Source organism: Loxodonta africana, chromosome 12, assembly GCF_030014295.1.
Source record: "Loxodonta africana isolate mLoxAfr1 chromosome 12, mLoxAfr1.hap2, whole genome shotgun sequence".
Lineage (NCBI taxonomy): Eukaryota > Metazoa > Chordata > Mammalia > Proboscidea > Elephantidae > Loxodonta > Loxodonta africana.
The window spans coordinates 22,332,001-22,355,752 of NC_087353.1; the positions used below are offsets into that span (position 1 = coordinate 22,332,001).

At 42.5% G+C, this 23,752-nt stretch overlaps 1 protein-coding gene across 1 annotated transcript in view; it reads left to right on the forward strand.

Annotated features, from left to right (window-relative positions):
* Positions 1-1,815: 1,815 nt before the first annotated feature.
* The window catches only part of GREB1 (growth regulating estrogen receptor binding 1), a 98,223-nt gene continuing 76,286 nt past the window's right edge, over positions 1,816-23,752 (forward strand). Inside the window, exons 1-3 of the mRNA XM_064295037.1 lie at positions 1,816-2,345; positions 8,227-8,346; positions 11,413-11,589. Coding sequence (XP_064151107.1) covers positions 2,189-2,345; positions 8,227-8,346; positions 11,413-11,589 — 454 coding nt within the window. The 5' untranslated portion in view covers positions 1,816-2,188. The remainder of the gene's footprint in view (positions 2,346-8,226; positions 8,347-11,412; positions 11,590-23,752) is intronic.

The following is a 23,752-nucleotide window of genomic DNA, read 5'->3' on the forward strand; positions in this document are numbered from 1 at the left end:
AAGGGCACCAGTGGTAACATCTTGAAGTTGCTTTGCCACCAACAGAACAAGGACGGGGGAGTTTATTACATAAATCTTGAGTCAAGAGTGCGGTGCGAGGTCTTGCCTGGCTTTTGAAGGCTGCCTCGTATCTAGTGTGTGCCCATCATTGTAAGTGAAGGCAGGAAACTATCATCCTGTGGTTATTTCAGTGCAGGCTCTTGGTGCTATTTTTTTTTTTTTTAAATCAAATGCTACTTTAAAAATTGACAGACTAATAGACAAGAAAGATACAAGAATATAGAAGAATTGAGTAACTTTATCATTTGTCTATCTCCTTTCATCCCGTGAACACAGTTTATGCATCTCTTTTCTTAAATCTGTATTTGTAAAAATGCCTCAGGCCTTCATCACAAAGAAACCCTGCAGATATTTAAAAATTAGAGTTTTATGGGCTACAACCTTGATTGTAATCCAGTAAAAATTGGAAATAAATAATATAAAGCTCACTGTCCTCCCCCCCGCCCCAAGTCTTGACTATTTAGAAACTAAGCATATACTCCTAGATAGTATTGGATCAAAGAGAAAATCAAAAGGGAGATTATAAGCTGCCTAGGAAATGAAAAGGAGAATACTTTATGCCAAATCTTTTTACTTAACCTGTGTGTCACAGCAAAAGAAATACTCAGAAGAAAATGTATAGCCTTAAAGAAGATGCAAAATGAATAGGGTAATAGTCGTTCTTAAGAAGTTTGAAAAAAGTACAAGAAATTAAACCAAAAGGAAACAGAAGGAACTATAAATTAAAGACTAAATTTAACGAACTAGAAAACACTAGGAAAGTGTATAAATTTAAATTATAATTCTTGAGAAGGACTGAAAATAGAGATTTAATCACGTGACCAAAGAGAAATGTTTGCGAAAATCTCAATTCCATCATTCAGTGGGAGATTATGCAGCCGTTAAAATTGTTTTAAAAACCTTCATAAAAAGGTTGAGTGAAATGCGTATGTCAAGTGAAAAAGCAGAATCCAAAATGCTATCATAGTATGATTATAACCATGTGAATACAATCTCGCATTCCCTCCTTCCCCAAGTTCCGAAGAGAATTAAGTCTGGAAAAAATACATCAAATTATCACAGTGCTAATGGAGTAATGAGACACGCCACACCTCTGATAAACCTTGAAAACATTATGCTGAGTTAAAGAAGCCAGTCATAAAGGACCATGTGTTGTATGATTTCATTTATATATACTGCCCAAAATAGATAAATCTATAGAAATAGACAAATCTGTAGACTAATCTACAGAAAGATTAGTGGTTGCCTAGGGCTAGAAGGGGGCTTTAGGGGAGCTGGAGGAGAATGGCTAAAGAGTACAAGGTTTTTGGGGTGATTGATGAAAATGTTCCAAAATAGATTGAGGAGATAGTTGCACAACTCTGTGAGTACAGTAAAAGCTATTGAATTGTATAGTATGTGAACTATATTTCAGTCGAGCTGCTACAAAAAAAAATCACAGTGGTTATTTTGGGGGACAGGAATATCAGTGATTTTCCTCCCTCTTCTGTAATCCCTAGGTTTCCATATGTAATTATGCATTACTTTTAAATGTAATAAACTAAAAGACATTTTAATGGAAGAATGTTAACCATCAGCCTTTTAGCAGAAAAGGCATTGATGAAATAATTCGGTTAGCCTCCCTTCTGAGGAGGTGAGGATAAAGGCAGATTCCTGTAATCATAAACTTTGGGGCCCGTTGTCATGGATTGCTGAATTGTCAGTTGCTGTAACATACATCAGGTGTTTAAGGCCTGTTCTTCAGGTCATGGAAAATAAAATATTATTTGGTGGGCGGCTGTCACGGGCAACATCACATCTCTGGCAAGAGCTGAGGATCTTGTGAGCCCTGGGGTTGACTAAAAGCCCATTCTAGTAAAATTTTCTGAGAGGTGTCAGGCTTTGCTCTCTGCGGGCTGAATTGGAGAAAGCTGTGACTTATATAACTTCCTGTAATCACCCAGCAGTATCTGCTGCCGTGGAGAGCTGCCCGCTCTCCTTGTCTTTGCTGAATGAAGGCAGCCTGGCCCTTCCTTCCTTGCTGCTGATTTACCTTCTACTTCTGGCTTCATGTGTGGGATCGATTTTTTTTTTAAAACTGAAACTGAAATGCTGTTTTAACCAGAAGAATCCATCCTGTTTTTTGAAGATGGGAAATTCTTACGCTGGACAGCTGAAGACGACCCGTTTTGAAGAAGTCTTGCATAATTCCATCGAAGCCTCCCTGCGTTCCAATAACCTGGTGCCCAGGCCAATCTTCTCCCAGTTGTACCTGGAAGCTGAGCAGCAGTTATCCTCTCTGGAAGGTAGGAGTTGCGTTTGTGTATTTTTTTTTTTTAATGATGCACGGTTGGTGTAGCAACAGAACAAAACTGTTTGCTTTTCTGCTGTGTGTAGAAAACCATGTTGAGTCTAACAGAAAAGAATTACCAGGAAAAGAAAATTGCACACAAGTCCTTGTTTGGCTGAAATTAAAATAAGTTTCGGGAATGCAACTAGTCATAATGTTGGAAGGACTAGAATTATTCATCGGACTAATAGGAGAGGGGAGAAGACCGTGTTAGACTGTTTTGAACTGGTTGTTATTTATACTCTTAATAAAAGATTTGGCATTTTCACTTGATTAAATAAGACATTTTAACATGCTTTTGCACCTCAGCTGTATGTTTTTCTCTTTGTCCTATGATTCGTGGGCAAATCCTTGCAAAGTAGTCTAGGTAGCTTCTCTTTGTGATAGGTATCAGAGCCTTCTACAGACTTTGAAAAAAACCAAAAACAAACCCTTATGAATTTAATGTATACCTACCTAGTGCCATTGAGTCTATTCCAACTCATAGCGACCCTATAGGACAGAGTAGAACTGCCCCATAGAGTTCCCAAGGAGCGCCTGGTGGATTCGAACTGCCGACCCTTATTTTTGGCAGCTGTAGCACTTAACCACTACGCCACCAGGGTTTCCTTTAATGTATGACAAGAATAAATAAGTAGATTATCTTCAAGCATGGGGGACAACTTTAGGGTTGACTTAATTATCCAAGGAATAAAATAGTTGTATATTTTTATCTTTAGTTTGTATTTTTTATAGTTATTAAAAGTAATCCTATAATTCATAGTACAAGAGAGTTCCTCTTATTGAAGTTTTTTTTGTAAATTTATATCTTTCATTTGAAGTTATCTGTAGACATCACTTGCCTCCCATTGCCGTTGAGTCGATTCCAACTCATGGTGATCCTATAGGACAGAGTAGAACTGCCCCATAGGGTTTCCAAGGCCTTAATGTATATGAAAAGCAGACTGCCACATCTTTCCCCAAGGAGCGGCTGTTGGCTGGCTGCTGGATTCAAACCACTGACTTTTCAGTTAGTGGCCGGGTGCTTAACCACTGTGCCACCAGGGCTCCTTTCACTTACCTATTGAAGTGAAAGAGGAACCATTTTAAAGCATAAATTAGTTAATTAGAAGGCATGCATGGTGCCAGATCCTGTGCTGGGGCAGTCATGGTGTGTGTGAGTACGTGTGTATATGTATGTGAGTGTGTGTGTGTGTGTGTGTGTTTGGTGGTTGTGGGGGTAATGGGTTCGGGAGGGTTGTACATAAAGAAAAAGGAGGCACGGAGTTACTTGTTTTTAAGGAGCCCTGCCTTGAGTCTCTGTGATACCTGACTGTTCCTTATTGTAGCAAGGAGGCATTCCTTCTGTCAGGGTTTTAAAGTCCTTATGAAATTAACTTTGCATATAGCACAGCTAAGACTCTAATGGAACTGCATCTGTGTCTGCGAGAAACTAGACTGTGGGCAGAACCTTGAATTAGAAGAACCAAGAAGTCTCTGGTGTTCACGCTGAAAGCGCCAGTGTTTTCTGGCGTGTGAAATGCTGACTGTGATACTGTGGGGAGTTAAGAAATAACTGGACAATATTTCATAGACTGTTTTTGGTCAGCTGGAATACTTTTGTGAAATAGTTATTAAATGGCCATCCCTAACTTCTCATAGTATTAAAAATCTTTATTGGTCATGATAAATTAATAATAATATAGTACATTTGAATGGTACCTAAAGCTCTATGGTGTGTGTTTTACCTCCACAAGTTAAAAAAGTAGTGGGATCCCTTAATTCGGAAAGATGGAAGATTGGCTTGCTTGGAGCTGAGAAGGAGGGACTGAGTAGCAGAGTTGCATCCTTAGCTTTGGCAGCTCCCAGGTAAAAGGGTTAAGTAGCCCTGGGGATATTCACAGAGAGGAGGACAAAGCTCCTTGAGGATCTCTAATTGGTGGTTCCTTAGGTTTAAGACCTTGAGTAGGGTACCTCTTCCCCCACCTCCAGTTTGGAGGCTGCATCTTTCACGCACTGACTCCTCAGGGTGAGGTGGAACATTCCAGAACAGCTTTTCACGTACAGTGTTCAGTCCTCTGCTGTCGAATGCTGAAGGTTGCCTGCCAGCCTTGAGTGATTTTGCTCAGCCTTCGCATCGGCATGAAAGCCAGAGCGGGTCCTCTCTCTGATTTTCCCATTTGGCTGTAAACAGAATATAGAAATCCTCTGAGATCACGTTTTTCTGGTGCAGTAGGTTGCGGGGGTGGGAACAAGGGGTGGGTGGTGGGGAATGGAGTGGGAAGGGGCAGTCTCTTTCCTCTTGGCTGATTGTCCCCATAAACCAAGCACTCAGCTCGAGCCTTGGTTTTCTGCATCATAAAACTTGGTGCAGACTGGTTTGTATAAGCCACATCTTGTTTTGTCTGTCTGTCTGTCTGTGTGTCAGGGTCTGTTATCTTATTGCTGTCCTTCCTCGGACAATAACATTAAAGATGATTTTTATGACCAGGGTGCTGGTATACTAAACACCCCTTGGATCTGTTAACATTTTATGTATTTGTGAGGGTGCTTTAGCCGAGGCATTTACTACTTTGTTCTTTGAATTAGGGGTCTTACTACCCCATCCAGGAGAAAAACTTTTTACATTTTATTTATTTATTTATTTTTTAAAGACCAGCGGAGCAAAACAGATACCACCCCTACATTTTAGGGTAGGTATTTATTAATTTTTTTTTTTAATAAGAGGTAGGTAAATTCCTATACTTCCAGCCATTTAGAATGTCAAAGAGTTTCTTCTTCTGAATGGAAAACAAGATCCAGTGTGAATGTTGAAATGAATAGTCCTATGCCCCATGGATTAACGTGGTGCTATGGAAGTTTTGGGTTTGTGTGTTTTATTACTAAGACCCTAAGCTCCCAAATCCAGTTCGTTTTGCCTAATGCCATCTTAAAGCCCTCATCCTGCCAGGAGACCTTGGTAAACATGTCTGGCTTGGTCTGTTCCTGGTTAAGAGTGTCTCCCCACACTTGTTGCAGGCTGACCGATTCCATCAAAGGCCCTGGAATGTCTGTTGTAGACCTTTGACCTTTAATCCTGCTTTCTTACTGACTAAAGGATTTTGAGCTCTTTCTTTGACTTCTGAGGCTTAAAGTCCTCTTCTTTCTTATTTTCTGAGAGTCTGAATTCCTGTTCTTTTTGGCTTAGCAGAATAGCATGCAGACATTCCTTTGCGTGCCCTCTGTGCTCCGAAGGTTCCTGCTCTGGGGGCTGCCGGCTTTAGTTCTCCAGGGATTTCCTCACCCTTTTTCTCTATAATAGTTGGTGTCTTCGTCATCCCCTTCTGAGCCTCTGGAGCACTGCTGTGGGACTCATCTATTTTGCAGACAGAGCTTCCTATATCACCCACTTTCCAGGGCAGTTTCAGCCCCCACAGAGACCTGTCCTGCATTGCAGGCGCCATAGGCGCCTAGGGTCTGGGAATGACTATACCTTCTACTAAAACCACTCCACGCCCCCATTTAATGGCAGGAAGGAAGCATCTGAACCAGGCTCAGGAGTTTATTCTCTTCCTCTTTCTGTTTTTTTCCTGGGTAATCGTTTTACAGTCTTTCACCTTTGTGTCATCAGGACTCAGGAGGGCTGTGACAATAGGAATTCTTCAGTTCTGGCTGTGATCTTTTCAAGGTCATGTGCCCAGGTGTTAGGAATTGTGCCCCCACTCAGAATATGTGTTATAGATCCTAACCCCTATACCTGTGGATGTAATCCCATTTGGGAGTAGGTTTTTTTTGTTATGTTTATGAGGCCGTATCAGTGTAGGGTGTGTCTTAAACCAGTCACTTTTGGGATATAAAAGGAACAGATTAGGCACAGGAGCAGGTAAGCACAAATGGGAAAGATCAATGCCACGTGGAGATCACGGAAACACTGAGGGAGAGAAACTGAAAGAGACAAGGATTTCCCCCCAGAGCCAACAGAGAGAAAGCCTTCCCCTAGAGCCAGCGTCCTGTTTCCAGCCTCTAGCCTTCTAAACTGTGAGAAGATAAATTTCTTTTTGTTTAAGCCATGCACTTGTGATATTTGTTAGCCAAAAAAGCGATCGAGTAGGTTCCTGTTATCCTGTACCTGGTTAAATCACTTCTGGAACATTCTCTGCAACTCTGAGGGCCGTATTTCCCCATATATACTGCCACAGCTCCAAGTGGCCCTAGAGCTCATCTGGATTAACTGCCTCGTTTTAAAGATGTGGGATCTGGGGCACAGAGAAGGTCAGTAACTTTTTTGTGGCCACGCAGACAGTAGCAGATCCAAGGACTAAAATGTGAACCCCTGAATCATGGTCCAGTTTCTTTCCATTGCTAACAGTTTCTCTGTTAACCTAAAACCAATAGAGCCAAGTAAGGTGAGAACAGAAGTGATAACTAAGAAACCAGCACTGAAAGAGGAGTCAGAGAAACAAAAAGGAGCATTAACCATATCCTAGCCTAGTGTACCTAAGGCTGTTCGTAATGACCCTGTTCCATCAAGAAAATGGTATGCTGTTTATTAAATGCCATTTAAAGACAGGCAAGTTAAGAAAGATTTCTACCCACAATGTCTAAGTTAAAAGGAGTTAGAAGGACTAAACTTCAACAGCCTGGAAAATTCATTTATATGAAATTCCCCCGCTCCCTGACGGTGCTGGGTTAAATAAGGCATGGCTGCCTACGTTCAGATCAATTGGGCAAACATATCCTGAGCATGAGCATTTTGCAGGATGCCAGGAATACAGAAGTGAACGAGGGTAGAGCCTGCATTCAGGAGCGGAGAGTACAGGGGGAGGCAGCAAGAAGCTGATTTTACTGCAGTGATAGGAACCCACACAGGGAGTGGTGGGACTTCCATGGCCAATTCCTGGCTCTCTGGGCCAGTTCCACGTTTGTCCTAACTCCTGAAATACTATTTCACTTGTTGTTGTTAGGTGCCCTCGAGTCGGTTCCGACTAATAGCGACTCGGTGCACAACAGAATGAAACACTGTCCGGTCCTGATCCATCCTTACAATCGTTGTTATGCTTGAGCTCATTGTTGCAGCCACTGTGTCAGTCTACCTCGTTAAGGGTCTTCCTCCTTTCCTCATGAGCACTTTAAACAGAGTGACACCAGGGCTCCTCTCCTTATCTATAAAATGGTCTGTGTGTTATACCATGGTACCTTCCACACAAATATTTTTAGAGTGCCTAATGTGTACAGGGAATCCCTGTGACCTGGGTGGTGCAAACGGTTAATATGCTTAGCTCCTACCTGAAAGGTTGGAGGTTCAAGTCCACCCAGAAGTGCCCCACAAGAAAGGCCTGATGAATAACTTCCCCCCAAAATTAGCCATTGAAATCCCTTTGGAGCACAGTTCTATTCTGACACACATGGGGTCACCATGAGTTGGAGTTGACAGCAACTGCTTTTTTTTTTAGTATGTCCAAACTTTGTGCTCAGTCCTTGTCAGCCAATTATATATGTATTGAACCTGCAGCGCACGTGCAGAGCTGTGGTGTGATGGGAAGAGAAATGAACCTGAATTTGAAGTCCAGAGGCCAGGCAGGGAGCCGAGTCTATTTGCCATGTGACTGTGGGCAAATCATGTTACTTCATTAGCCCCAGTTTTTCCCTCTGCTAAAGCAGGGAGATAATGTCTGAGCTGTAGTGTTTTTGTAAGGATTAATTAATTGTTAAATAATTACTTGCTAAGTGATGAGTGGAACTAATTTGGGAGTAGTCCCACACGTCCTGTGCCTTTGTTGAACATGTGGTTCCAGGTGGGAACAGGTCCTAAAGGAAGCACTGAGGACTTGGGATGGCACTTGCCTGCCTGACCCATCACTTTTCTTTCCCACTTCTAGCTGGAAGCCGAGCGGACAATGAGGAAGAGGAAGAAGAGGGAGAAGGAGGGTTGGAATCAAACAGCCCCCCAAATCCTTACCAGATGCACCCTCCGCTTGAAGGATGCTGCAGCACCGATGGTAAGACACTGCCAGCCCCCAGGTTGGGTGGGCCCCCTCCCTGCTGCCCTGTGTCCACGGCAGGGCCAACTGCCAGGCCTGAGTCTGGTGCTGGTGTGAAGGGGCCTTGTTGCCATCCCACGCCCTGATATGTGAGCCTGGCCGGTGCTCCAGTGCCAGCAGCATTGAGTACACCACACTGTGGGGCTCTGAGGGTCATAGCCCCTCAGCCGTGTTTGGACAGCCTTAATTTCACAAATCTACTGCTCATCTGTCAGTTTGTTGTATTGCTATGATGCTAGAAGCTATGTCACTGGTATCTCAAATACCAGCAGGGTCACCCATGGTGGACAGGTTTCAGTGGAGCTTCCAGACAAGGACAGACTAGAAAGAAGGACCAGGCGACCTACTTCTCAAAAAAATTGGCCAGTGAAAACCTTACGAATAGCAAAGAAGTACAGCCAGAGTGCTCCTTAGAAACGAGGATGGCGAGACTTCATCTCATGTACTTTGGACGTATTATCAGGAGGGATCGGTCCCTAGAGACAGACATCATGCTTGGTAAAGTAGGAGGTCAGCAAAAACGAGCAAGACCCTCAGTGAGATGGATTGACACAGTGGCTGCAACAGTGGGCTCAAACAGAATGATTCTGAGGGTGGCATGGGACCAGGTGGTGTTTTGTTCTGTCGTACAGAGGATCACTATGAATTGGAACCAACTTGACGGCACCTAACAACAACTTTACAAATGGTTTGGATCCACAAATTCGCTTTTATACCTTGGTTTGAAAACTAGAATACATTTTCCCAGCTCGGGCCTGCTTACACAGCGTGTTTAACTCAGAACCGATTAGTCGGAATGATAAAACCAAAAAAACCAAACCCAGTGCCATCGAGTCAATTCTGACTCATATCTTCCATAATTATTAGTATTTAACTGTTTTAAAAGCATATTCTCTCAGGAAGTCTGTAAAACCGGTAATGTTATTCCTCTAACGTTGAAGAACTGAGGCTTGGGAGATGCTAAGTAGGGTGGTAGTTTAGTCTAGTTGTAAGCGCTTGCGCTCTGGGCTTGGGGAGAGTTGGTATAAATTTCTGGCTTCGCCATTCATAAGCTGGGCAGTCTCTCTGAGGGCTAGTAGTTCATCTGTCCTGTTGACATACTAGTCAAGAGGTGTTGTTAGTTAGTTATTTAGTCAGTTAGTTAAAACAATTATTGCACCTCTGCTTTGGAAATAAAGAGATCCAAGTTTAATGGGGGAGGGCTATAGGTAAACAGACACTTTGCACACAGGTGGTAGGTACTAGGGTAGGGTGGGTAAGCAGAGGTGGTGGGAGCAGAGGAAAGGCTCCTAATGCAGGTAGAGAGTTTGGGGAAGGCTTCCTGGAGGAGTTGGTCCCTTATCTGGGTTTTGTAGGATTATTAGGAGTTAGCCATGAGATTCTGAGGAGTTGAGGGAAGATGAGAAATTCCAGACAGGAAACAGCTTGTTTAGAGGGGTGAGAATATAGCCCGTTTGCGGAACTACAGTTTACTAAGGTACAGGCCTACCTTACTGTGGCATGTCTTGGAGAAGTGACCAGATTGGTTGTGGAGGCCCTGTGAGCCCTGCCTGAGCCTGGCCCTGGGCCTGCAAGCGATGGCTGGCAGGGAAGGCGCTCAGCCCTCACTGGGGCCATTATTCCAGTGAAAGGCGGATCAGTACGATGACTCTTCCCAAGGTAGAACTTCTAGTGTTCAGAAAGACCATCTAATTAAATGATAAGGGAATGGTAAACTCTCTAATGGTCATTATAGCAATTTTCAGATAACCTCTAAATAAATGCAGCAGACACTGTGCCTGCCTACTTCCTCTGCTCAGCAGAAGGCAGGGGCAGCATGTGCCTGGGAAGGGCTCAGGACGTGGGCTTAGCAGACCTGCTGGTTGCATCACCTTAACCCCAGGGACTTTGCTTAACTTCCCAAGATGATGAAGGGGAATGACCCCAAGCCTGCAAGTCAGACTTGCTTCCCATCCTGATCCACCTCTTAGCAGCTTTGGGCACCTTTTTGAGCCTCAGCTTCCATATCCTTAAATTGAGGGCAGTAGTACTTTCTCATAGGTGATTGAATGAGAGCTTTGCAGAGCTTATCTCAGCCCAGTACCAGGCACACAATAGGTGCTGGGTTCATGCCTGCCAGCTCCTTGCCCCACCAGCTTTCCCTTCTCCTGCCTTCCTCCCAGGGGCATAGGAGAGAACTTGGAGGAGATATATCGCAAATCTGAAAGCACTGTACACACAGGAGGAAAACTTTAAAAAATTCTGTAGGGTTTTACAGGGAGGGCCTGGGGTAGTCAGGGTGTGTGTTAATTCTCATTGTCTCAGTTGGTAGCTAAAGATGAAAAAGGTATAGGAGATCAGACTAAATGTGCCCAAGAACAACCTAGGAAAAAAAAAAAAGAACAAGCCCCTATAAATTTTAATCATTTTCCTCTGATTCCTTTTTTCTTTTTGGAGCTACTTTTTGAAATTGCCTCAGATTTTTTCAGGAGGAACTATATTTAAAAGATCTAAACTATATTAAATTAAAATGTATTTAAAAAGTCTAAGATTCAAAAGAGAATAGCATGAAATATCTTGTTGTATGCATAGGCCTTGTCTGTGTTCTTGTCTGTCACTTGGTTCCCGTCCTAAGAGACAACCAAAATTACTAGTTTCTCATCCCTTTATTCTTGACATTTGCCTATTTCTCAAATAGGTAAAATGCAGGATATTAAAAAAAATCAAATTACATGTAATTTCTTACATGTGTATCTTGTATGCATTTTAGTTTACCATAATATGTTTATAAATTCTTTTCCGATTGTGCTTTACTTGTAGATTAATGTATATTATATGATGATGCTGATGGTCATAAAAATAATTAGCATGCATGTGATCAATATCATGAATAAGTATGATTATAAATTTATCCATCAGAATTAACTTTAAGGTAAAACACACCCAGAGGTAAGAATTGTTCCTGACAGTGTGAGTTTCCCCCCCTTTGCCTGTATAAATTCCTGTTCTGTGGAAATTACTCAGACATGTGTCCATTCCTCCTAGGGTTCTGCCAGGCCGGGAAGGACCTGCGCCTTGTCTCCATTTCCAGTGAGCACATTGACGTCCCTGCAGGCTTTCTCCTTGTGGGGGCCAAGTCCCCCAGCCTGCCAGACCACCTCTTGGTGTGTGCTGTTGACAAGAGGTTCTTACCAGATGACAACGGCCACAATGCTCTTCTTGGTAAGTGTCTCCTCTACTCTTCTTCATGGCTCAGACAGCATTTGGGGTTTTTTTTTAGAGGTAGGAAGGGGAGTCCCGGGGTGGTACAAATGGTTAACATGCTTGGCTGCTAAACAAAATGTTGGCAGTTCGAGTCCAACCAGAGGCTCCTCAGAACAAAGACTTGGCGATCTACTTTCCAAAAATAGCCATTGAAGACCCTTGTGGAGCAGTTCTACTCTGATGCACAAGGGGTCGCCATAAGTCAGAGTCGACTTGATGGCAACTGGTGTGTTGGTGTTGGTGAGGAGGTCCCAGGTGGGCTGCATTTGAGGCCTGTTTGTCAGTGTGTCACACAACCCTATTTTGTTTTTAAGATTATTCCTGTGTAGAATGGAATGCAAATGAGATTTAATTTAAAATGTGACTGCCTTTCTGTAGACTGCTCCTTATTTAGCATTAATTTTTTCATACCTTTATTCATCAAACCTTTACTAAGTGCCTCCCCATGTTAGGAATGGGATACAAACCTTGTTCTAGAAAACCATAAGACATACAGCAATCAGAGACTAAGGCTGAGTGTTTGTTCCTGACTCCTGGATGTCTGCTGGGTACCCTCTACCCATTTGCTCCTTTGGTTTATACAACAACCTCAGAGGTAGTTACTACTATTCCAGTTGTTTTAGGTGGGCTTGGACTAATTAAGGCCCTTCCCCAAAGGTTCATGAGTAAAAGAGACAGATCCAGGATTCAAACTCAGGTCTTCCTGGCTTGAAATTCTGCATGCTAACTACCATCCCATGGGCTCATATCATGGCTAACGTCATGATGGCACCTCTGTTTTCCCTTGCCAGCTACCGGCATCACTAGCCTTTGATCTTTTGAACAGCCGATGGCTTGCTAAGGCTGTGACCTCAGTGCAGAACTTAGCTACGTTGTACCCCAGCCTGGCTCACATTTGCTCAGGTGACATTTATTGAGCTCTTACTGTGTGCTAGGCTCTATGCTCTGCACACTCCCTTGTTAAAAAACCCACTGCCGTTGAGTTAGCGGAGCAAAAAAAGGGGAGGTCCAAGATTTGGACTAAAACACTAGAGCTCTGGGTTGCAGGTTTCTCTGTGACCCTCCCCGCCCCCCCCCCCCCCCCCCCGCTCCCGGGCCTCGGTGTCCTCATTCTTAAAGTAAAGAGATGATGTCCATGCTCCCAGCTCTCTGGCAACCTGTCCTTGTTTGGTGACTCTAGGTCTGGTCTCTTTACTTGGCCCAGTGTCTCCTTTGGAGGAGGACTGGGCAGACAGAAGGGTTGATAATAATCTATTTTAGATGTAGCACCCAGAACAGTCTTCATTGCAGAAGTGAGTTTGATTATGAGAGTTTATGGGAAAAACTTCTAGGCAAAAAAAAAAAAAATTCATGTGTGCCAGTGTTTTAAGCTTCCAGATTGATGCATGATACAGCTTCAAAACCTGGGCAGGTAAATTGACTTCAGTGGACATTTACTGAGCACATTTTATGTGTGAGGCATGTGAGAAGCACTGAAGGGTCGGGAGGGGAGCCGGTGGGGATTGACCAGAGAAGAAAAAGAAGTAGTTCCTGCCAAGAGGGAAGTGCAGAGGCAAACCCTTGTGTAAACTCCAAAGAGAAGCAGAGGAATGCTGACTAGATGTACAAACACATCTCTGGGATAATGACAGAGAAAAAAGTTTTACTCAACTGTCTGCTTAGGCAGGTCCATGGACTTACTGTAATTAATTCTATAAAACAAGAATAATCCCAGAAAAATCCATTCCATCACAGAAGCTCACGGAGCCATTCGGTCTCAGATTTAATTTACTTATCAAGGCCACTCACAATAAAAATGTGCTGGGGAAGACAGCGCCTAATGACTTGGTCAGTGTTTGATCTGGGTGTGTCTGGGGATTTGTCTGAATTCCATTACTTAGTGACTGTAAAGGAACCGTGAGGTAGTAAATCAAGGAGATTCTGTGTCTTGAAATGTAGAGACAGGAATCTTTCAGTTCATTCACTGCTGGCCCTGTAACAGCGTCAGCTCCTCAGGCAGCGGGTAAGGAGGAAGTAGTATCTTTGTTAATTGCTTGCCAAAAAGCCACCTGAAATGGATAACGAGGGCTGGTTGGCAATAACCAATGCTTTCTTCTTTTAGAATAACTGTGCTCTCAGCTTGCACACTTTAACACTGCTAGGGTTTCCTGTAATTAACCCTGATGGCTATACAGGGCAAGGTGGTCCCCTCCTGCAGCTCTCCACAGGCCGGAGTTCAGCACTCTTTTGTTGTTGTTAGGTGCTGTTGAGCTGGTTCCGACTCGTGGTGACCCTCTGTACACCAGAATGAAACACTGCCTGGTCCTGCGCCATCCTCACAATTGTTGCAGTGTTTGAGCCTATTGTTGTATCCACTGTGTCAAAGCACCTCACTGAGGGTCTTCCTCTTTTTGGCTGACCGTCTGCTTTACCAAACATGATGTCCTTCTCCAGGGACGGTCCTTCCTAATAACATGTCCAAAGTATGTGAGACGAAGTCTCGCGATCCTTGCTTTTAAGGAGCCTTACGGCTGTACTTGTTCCAAGACAGATTTGTTCGTTCTTCTGGCAGTCCATGGTATATTCAAATATTCTTCATCAACACCGTAATTCAAAGGCATCAGTTCTTCTTCAGTCTTCTTTATTCATTGTCTAGCTTTCCCGTACATATGAGGTGATTGAAAATACCATGGCTTGAGTCAGGCTCACCTTTTGTTCTATGACTTTGAATCAACTGAGAGATTTTGTCTGAGGAAGCCAAAAGATTAAATTCTAGGTGTGTGTTTCAGTTTTTTGATGGTAATTCATCTAAATTGGCTGATAGCTAATGTGTAAGAGAAAAGAGAAACATCTAACTAGAAGCTTCCTTTTGTAGAAGGGAGTAAATGAGGCCTTTGTCCCTTCAGCCAGCAAATAATTAAGCAAGCATTTATTGAACGTATAAGCCAAACTGAAGCCTGGGCCGTAAGCTATGACTTGGGGCCCCAAAGCTAAATAGGATATAGTGCTTCCCTCCGGGAGCTCACTGTGTGGTGGGGAAAACTCAGGCCAACAAAGAATCGACCCTGAGATTCACAACGAACTGTGTAATCAGAAATCTTTGGCAACATGCTAGAACAGAGGGTTTGAAAATGATGGGGATACTGAAGGAGGCACCAGTCAGTGAAGGGAAAGGTGTTTCAGAGGATGTGGTGTTTGAGATGGGCCCTGAAAAATGAGTGGAATTTCGCCAGTTGGAGAACAATAGCAGCAACAGTAACGGCAATAAAATGACTGATATCATCTAATGTTTATTGAGCACTTATCATGTGCCAGAACTGTTATAAGTAACTTAGAATAACTTAGCGAATTGTTTTTATCTGGTGTCATTACCATCTAGCGGTTATATAGGAAGAAAAGGAGGCACAGAGAGGTTAATTGACTTACTCAAGGTCACCCAGCTATTAAAGGGCATGATCTGAATTTGAACCCAGATAATCTGGCCCTGGTGCCCATATCCTAAAGGAGGAAGGGTGTTCCAGGCAGAGGGGATCACATGTACGAAAGAGCCTGGCATATTGGAGGAATGGTGAGGACTTCCTGTGGCTGGAGCTTGAGACTCATGGGCAGAGAGGCTGGAGTGGAGGCTGGGTGAGTCCTCGGCCAGCTTGGAAAAGGCTGCAGTACACAGGAAGCCATGGGAGTGTCTGCCATTTAACTCTTTATTATGGAAATTTTCTAACTGTGCAAGTAGATTACTATCACACAGTATATGGAGCCCTGGTAGCACAGTGGTCAAGAGCTCGGCTGCTAACCAAAATGTTGGCAGTTCGAATCTACTAGATACTTCTTGGAAACTCTATGTGGGGCAGTTCTACTCTATCCTGTAGAGTTGTTATGAGTTGGAATCTACTCAGTGGCAGTGGGTTTTTTTTGTTTGTTTATAATGTGTCTATCCGTTTCTCTCTCCCTTGTTTTCAAAACAGTTATCAGCACAGTCAATCTTGTTTCATTTATAAATTCCCCTTCTTTTTCCCTTCCTGGATTATTCTGAAGCGAATACCAGACATCATGTCATTTCATCTGTAAATATTTCAGTGTATATTACTGAAAGATAATGGCTTTTTGTTGGAAACCCAATACTCTTATCATATCTAAAAATTTAATACTTATTTAATATTATCAAACATCTAGCATGTTCACATTTTGTTTTATATATATATATTTTTACAATTGGTTTGTTTGAATCAAGATTTAAATAAGATTTTCCCAATCCGTTTGGTTGCTATGTCTCTTAAAAAAAAAAAAAAAAAAGGTCTCTTAGGTATCTTTTAATCTGTAGGCCCTTCCTCCCAAATATTTTTTTCTCCTACAGTTTATATTTTCAAGAAACAGTGGAAGCTTTAAAATAACATCATTGCCATGTCTCCACATGGTTTTAGAAAGATCTCTTGGAAGTCAGATGAATAACTGGTTTTCACTGAAAGGGAGAAACGGAGGCAGGGAAACTAGTTATGAGGTTATCCAGGTGGCCTGATAGTTAAAAGTTGCAAACCTCCCAGCATTGCACTGCTGGCTGTCCCTTAATGTGTCCTGCGTTCCGCCCGTAATCACCCCTCCCCTAGGTCCTCTCCTGACTGATGTGACTCCTCACTGGCTTCCCTGCTTCCTGAGAATGAACCTCTCCAGCTGTGGGTCTCTAACTTGCTGCCTGGAGCATAGTCTTGTACAGGCATATTCACTCTTTTCGTGGACATGTAGCGAATAGCAAACAAGAGAATGTCAGTTTCTTCTGAAACTCTACTTTCAGTGAAACAAGTACGTAATTTCTATACTTTAGTTGGAATTTGGCCAAAATATCAAGGGATGGGGGTGACTTGGGACATGTTTTTTCTTCATTGGTTGTTTAGCTATGTTTACCCCCCACAAACAGTATTGTGACAAGAATGGTAAAAATCTAAAAAGTGAAAAAGGGGAAAAAATATCATGCAAATCCCACCACCCTGAAATGAATATTCTACTTTGTTTTGCACATTTTTCATTCACCATTTTCCATGTGGGGATTGAAATGGTTTTTGTAAGCTTGTAATCACAACATAGATATAAAGCTAGATTCTGGTTTTAAACATCATATGCTACAGTGAGCCAAATATGACCCTGCTCTTTACCGGAATCACCATACATTTTCAGGGGCAGGGGAGGGTGGCTGTCTAGGTGTAGCAGGTGCCTGCCCGTGACAGTTCATCCTAGCAAGGAGCACATCCTAGCAAGGTAAGACCCTACCTTTTCTTCATGGCCCAGTTCAGATCCCACCATCCCGAGAAATCTTCCTGGAATCCCTGTCCTCAGTTACTTCTGCCCCTTTCTCCATTCTTTGCATAGCACATTGTTCCTGAAGAGCAAGTCCCAGCTTAGGAGATAGGTACTTTGGGTGTTTCCTTTCTTGGAACTCCCAGCCCTCCACCTAGAATAGGGGGCAATGGTATGTCCTACCTGTGGTCCTGAGGATTAAGTGAGCCTGTTTATGATGTTCTTTATAAGCTCAAACATGCTGCACAAATTTGTGGACTTGTAACTGCTACTGGTACTTCTAGTTAGTGTAGATCACTGCCTAAAGAACTCGGTTATTTAGGTTCTATCTATTCCTCCTGAGTCAGAGACTATGTATTTGTATCTGTGTTCTCCTTAGAGCACCTGGCTTACTTCCTAGCAAGTATGCTTTGAATGAGTGTTCAAAACATTATTTGTGCTGAGAACATACTTGTAAAATTTGCGTTTTTGGATAGAATGTTGATGGCTTGGGCCAAATGACCATCTGTGCTGGAGCAGCCTCTAGAGCAAGGCCTTCTGGAGCATAGGGTGAATGGCTGGAGGTGCTCATGCTCACGGGAAGACCATGAGATGAAGCAGATAGGCCTGGGGGACTGGTTTGTGAAAACTCATGTCTGGTATGGTGGCTGTCCACTGAGGCCTCCTTGGACTCTGGTTTAAGAAGGAAAGGTCAGGCACTGGTGGGCTTCCAGAGCCACCCATGAGGATCAGGGGTAGGGATAGTTAGGCCCCCACTTTCCGAAAGGGAGGAGTACAAACAATAAACTTTGGCCTCCTCCAGCCTGCCACAAGCCACCTACTCAAAGGCCACCTACCAAGTCAGCAGGAAGCCACCTGTGGATGTGTCAAAGTAGAACCATACAATTTTGATTTTGGAAGAAAACACAGGATTTGTTTTAGGGTTTAGAAACTGAAGCCCAGAGGGCTTGAGCCACTTCCCTCATACCACACAGCACCATGAGGGGCCATGTAGTTGCTTCACTAGGGTCAGTCTTGAGTCTCCTGAACTGTATTGTGCTCATCTTTCTAATACAGATTATGCCTCCTCGAGAGAGGAAAGAGAAAAGACACTTAACTGAGCACCTATTAGGTGTTAGATACATAGCAGGCACATTGACCCTCACAGTGCTCCTACAAGATAGGATTTTGTGAGGAGATGGTATAACAGAATGGTTCAAATCCCAAATCCAGCACTCTCTCTGTGCGTCGATTCCTTTATCTGTAAGCAGTACTACTAAGTGTTTTATAGGGTTTCATGAGGTTTAAATGAGAATGCTTATAAAAAGTGCTTGGTCTAGTGTCTGGCACATGGTAAATGTGCCATAAATGTTAGCTATCACCATCTTGCTTATTGATGAGGAAAGGAAAACTCTGAAATTTAAGTAACCTGCCCAAAGTCACACAACTAGTGAGTCAGGATTTGAACTCAGGTCTGTCTGATTTCCAAGTTCATGCCCTCTCCATTGCAGTGAAGGGTAAGGGGAGGGAATGGATAGGAACCTTCTTTCTAAAAGAAGTGGAGAGCCTAGTTCTGCAGCTGCCACACTTGTACTACAGGTACTCATTCAGTACATGTTTGTTAAACAAAGGCTGCGTATGCTCTCTAAACATTGCCAAACAGACCTACAGAAATGTCACATAGTGTAACTATGTATGGTCATGAGAGATTAGTTTTTTTTAATAGTAAAGCAAAAAGAAAGGTTTTTTTCGGCATATGTTCCAAGAGGCAGAAATGGGAAACGGACAAGCATGCTACCAGAGCCATGTCTGTCCAAGTCCAAGGATGTTACAGAATAGGCAAAAGTGGGAAAACAGACAAGCATGCTGCCAGAGCTATGTCTGCCTAAGTCCAAGGAATATTATAGACTCATCAGTGTATATTAACATTAAAAACAAACAAAAAAAACCAAACTCATTGACGTCAAGTTGATTCTGACTCATAGTGACCCTATAGCACAGAGTAGAACTGCCACATAGGGTTTCCAAAGAGCAGCTGGTGGATTTGAACTGCCGACCTTTTGGTTAGCAGCCAAGCTCTTAACCACAAATGAATGAAATCATTGTAAGCTTCACCTTTTCACAGATTGGCTGAGAACTGCCAAATCATTGTAATTCTACATTTTGAATTGTCTTTCTTAATAATCATTGGTACAGGTTTCAGTAACTACAGTCAGAAGGGTCTTCACTGGTCCAGCAAGTCTTACTATTTACTAAACGCTATTAGAAAAAGATAAGAGTGGAAAATATATGTCCTATTTGATTAGTTTGTGTGAAAAACAAAAAAAAAACCCAAACTCATTGTTGTCGAGTCGATTCTGACTCCTAGTGACCCTAAAGAGCAGAGTAGAACTGCCCCATAGTTTCCAAGGAGTGCCTGGCAGATTTGATCTGCTGACCTTTAGGTTAGCAGTCTTAGCACTTAACAACTACGCCGCCAGGGTTTCCAGTTTATGTGAAAGGTTCCCTAAAAGATGTTTTCCAAGATTGTCCTAGCTATTAATTTTATACCTCAGGGCCTAGTTGATGTGTCATTGTGAGCCCTTGTAAGTAAGTTCTTGTGAGTCTAGGTCCAGCTGGGCCACATCCAAGGGTGGGATAATGGTTCCAATGTTCTCCCCTAAATCACTCCCTCCTTTTGATCAAAAATTGGAGATAACGCATCAACTATTAGCACCTGGACTTAGGCTTCTAGATGGTGGCTGTGGCAGGCTCTTTAAACTCACAGTGCTGTTTTTTTACTGGATACCATCTGGTTCTTCACCAGCATCTTAAGTAAGAGTGACGTTTTCATCAATCATATTGCTGAAAACATTTTAGCCTGAGGCCTTCTTTTGCCTTTTAAGTGTGTAAGACAATAGAAGGTAAGTTTTATTATGCCTAATAGTATCAGGATGCAGACTAGGAATATTACTCTTCCTTGCAGTAGTGATCTAGCCCATGTGCTTATTCTTGATGGTAACCAACCAAGTAAATCTGGTGTTTATAAGAGTGTTAAAGCGTGTAACCAAGTAGCTTACTGTCTAAATCTATGTATATCCTGTTCTTCTTCTCCTGTGTTATTTATCCAAATGCAACAAGAGGTATTTGCTACAGCACAGACGACACGTTCTTGGGCTAATAAAAAATCTAAGGCTGTTCTGTTATCTCATGCCTCCTTAGCTAATGAGGTCAGAGATCGCTGTTGTTTTTCCATCCCATTAGCGACTTCCTCTGCTATTTGTCCCCTAGTGATAAATTTCTTAAAGATTTTTCCAATTCAAATGTACCATAAGTAGGAATTAAAGCTCTTCAGAATGACCAACTCCACCCTGAGTGTTGGACCCTGAGTGTTGGGTTTTCTTCCAACTCTGGTTTTACAATGTGTAACAACTTAACATTACCTTTCCAATATTTATTAACATCATTACTATGAATATCTAAAGATAATCCTAAAGTTCCCGAAACGCATTGCCCACACATGTGCCGGGAATCTAACCAAGAGATTGCCCACGTAAATTCACTGTCAGTTGGAAAGGGATCATCTAAACTAGTATAGTTGGAACCACCACACAAAAACGTATATCCACAAGGAGCACACACAGCTTGTCTAGAGGAAACAAAGTATAGAAAAATTTACATGTGACAGCCAAGTTTCCATTAGAGAATTCATGATTAGCAAGATAATACAGGATGGACCTCTTACTGTTGGAGGGCTTCGATTAATCTGTTTAAAACCTATGAGGTGTTCTTCCCAAGGGCAAGCTGCTCCTCCTGGTTTACCTATTAACAGCCATGGATCATTTTCTCAGAAGCAGAAGTGGAGGCTAAGACAAAATGAAATCTGAGCCAGCTCTTGTGTTAGCCATTTTAGTCAGACCAAGTGCCTCAGTTTCAGGGCAGAGTCACATTGGAGGAAATACTTATTTTCGCAAAAGGCTGACTCAAGGTATGAAGTCGATCTCCTCTGAGAACCTGTTTTTTTCAAGATAAGAAATTTCTGTGTAACAAGCAGGTGACAGTATGATTATAAACATGACGGGTATTTCAAACAATGCTGTCTTGCAGACTAATTAAAATAATTACAGATTTGTCCTAAACATAGCTCCCAGTCTGATCTTTGGAGTCAGTTTCCCAAAACAGACTGAATTCTTCAAAAACGCACAATGCCCACATCCAAATGGTCTTATTAGTTTATCTGAACCATTGTTTGACTCAAAAATACCTTCAGGAACCAATTTTTTTTCCTCAAAGCTCAAGGTTCTAAAGGACACCCACGGGCTGTGGCCTGTGTGGGTTACCCCAACCTCCATGAAAGCCAGGAATCTGGAAAGAGATTAATTTTTATGGAATATTTCCTATGGTATAGTACATTGAAGGAATAATTGATCTCAACTCTAGATATTCATGCCTGGCAGGAATTTTAGGATTCAGGCAAGATTCCATGCTTCCTAGGCCTGTCTTCTAAAGATACTTTATAGACTCCTAAGCCCTCAGGTGAGCCCTGGTGGCTCAGTGGTTAAGAACTTAGCTGCTAACCAAAATGTCAGCAGTTCGAATTCACTAGTCAACACCCTATGGGAGAGTTTTACTCTGTCCTATAGGGTTGCTATGAGTTGGAATTGACTTGAAGGCAATGGATTTCATTTTTTTTTAATGCCCTAAGGGCGATGCAAACAGTTAACACGCTTGGCTGCTAACTGAAAGGTTAGCGGTTCAAGTTCACTCAGAGGTACCATGGAAGAAAAGCCTAGCAATCTGCTTCTGAAAAATTGACCATTGAACACCTTATGGAGCACAGTTCTACTCTAACACACATGGGGTCGCCATGCGTCAGAATTGACTTAATGGCCACCAGTTAAGCTGTAAGGTGGATTTCTGAAGAATCGTTTTATCCTTTCTCATGAAAAAATTTTTTACCTTTCAAATAATTTCTTGAAAAATTAGAATTACTCGTATGTTCGGCTGAGGTAGCTTAAACCATTTTTCCCTGACCCCCAGGGCCAGTTTGTTAACAGTCATGTGGTTTTCTTGGTGGACCCCCTGGGGCCAACCTCTCCAGGATCATCTCTCAAAAAGCAGCCAGTTTTACTGACCAGAAAGTTTTTGCCAAAGCAAAACAGCTGACTTCCTAAATATTTACTCTACCAGGGAGACCTATGGTGTCCACTTTTATTTCTGAACTGCAAAAAAGGAGATTTTTATTGTCTGTGGTTCCCATCACTGCTGAGAATAGCTTCTGAAATGGAGTAATGGTCCCTTAGCCCATGTTTCTCTTGGGACAAAGGCGTGTAGCCTGCTTAGCACTGCCCTTTGCACATTACTCTTAGCATCCTTGGTCTTGCAGTTCTGTTACTTGCTTATCCATCCTTTCAACACTCAAGGTCAGGATCCTTCTAGGGAGCTCTGAAGATTTCTTAGGGCTTTATTCTTAGATTGCAGCTGAGCTGTGATAAACTCAAGGTTCCCAGATTGGAGACAAGTGAATAATACTTCAGAGTATATATGGAAATCTTAAAATGTCCACTTTTGTAGTTATCTTGTTTCTTTCTTTCTGATGTTTACTGACTGTCTACTACATGCTGGGCGTTAGCCAACACACACACACTTATATGCACAAACACAACTCACACATACCTGCAGTCATACTGGGATCCTGGTCCTTTGGAAGGATAGGGATAATTTTGGGAAAAAATATGAATTTCAGTAAAAGGAAGGACCATCTGAGTGATATAAAGAGCTCTTGGAGTTTGGAGAAAAGAGAGACCCAGCCCTTTGGGCAAAGGAAGGCTCTCTGAAGGAGCAAGTATTTGAGTTGGACATTGAGTGATGGGCAGGACTCAAACAGATTGGGCTTAAGGAAGGAAGACTATGAGGCTGGAAGCAGGAGGGTGGTGGGAGTGAGGTGGGTTTGAGAGCCAGGAAGTCCAGTTGAAAATTAAGCATACCAGAATGAAGAACAGGAAATAAAGCTGGAGATGAGGGTTGGGGAGGATTTGGGAAGCATTGGATGCCGTGCTTTCGGGTCTGGACTTAATTCTCATGTTGGAATTAAATGCCACATTTTCTGTATCTGTGACATTGGACAGATTGGGTAGCATCTCTGGTTCTCAGAGTTCCCAAAAGAAGGCTTTGCTCTCCTGACTGAGTGGTTGTTCTGTTGATTACCTGTGTAACCCTTGTAGACTACAGTGAATGGCAAGATCGTCCCTGGTTCACTGTTCATGTTAGTTTACTTCCTGTCCCTTCAAAAGTAAGGAAATGTCGAGTACTGAGTTTTAGGCTTCTTTGGTCCCTTATCTGTTTGCTCTGGTACAGAGGTAGTAGTATTTTAGACGGTTAAGTTATCCTATACCTGTCCTGTGTCTAGACCAAGAAGTTTGTCCTTATTTTTAAGGTCTTTGGAGAAATACTAAATTTGCTTAAAATAAAATATATGGGAGAATCCAGTAGGTTTCCGTAAGGTAGATACTTTATTTCTCTATGGAGATGTTTATAGCCTTCACTAACTGATGTTATTTTGAACACTAGCCAGAGACCTCAGGGATTTATGTTATTATGCACAGAGCCATGTAGCCCTCATGGCTCAGGTTGAAATGGCCTCTGAAAACTTGTCAGCCAAGAAATATGATAAAATAGACTAGTCTCAACATCTGTAGCTTCAGGGTCTTCCCTATCAAAGGACTCCGTACCCATAGAAACCAGACATAGTAGTGGGCCAAACAAGGCCTTAATGAAGGCCTTTTTTAGTGAGTTTAGACAAGAACAGTCATCTGTTAGAAAAGCCAGGTCATCGTATTTCACCTGTACTAACTAATAATTCCTTTTTTTAAGAAAATTTTTTATTGTGCATTAG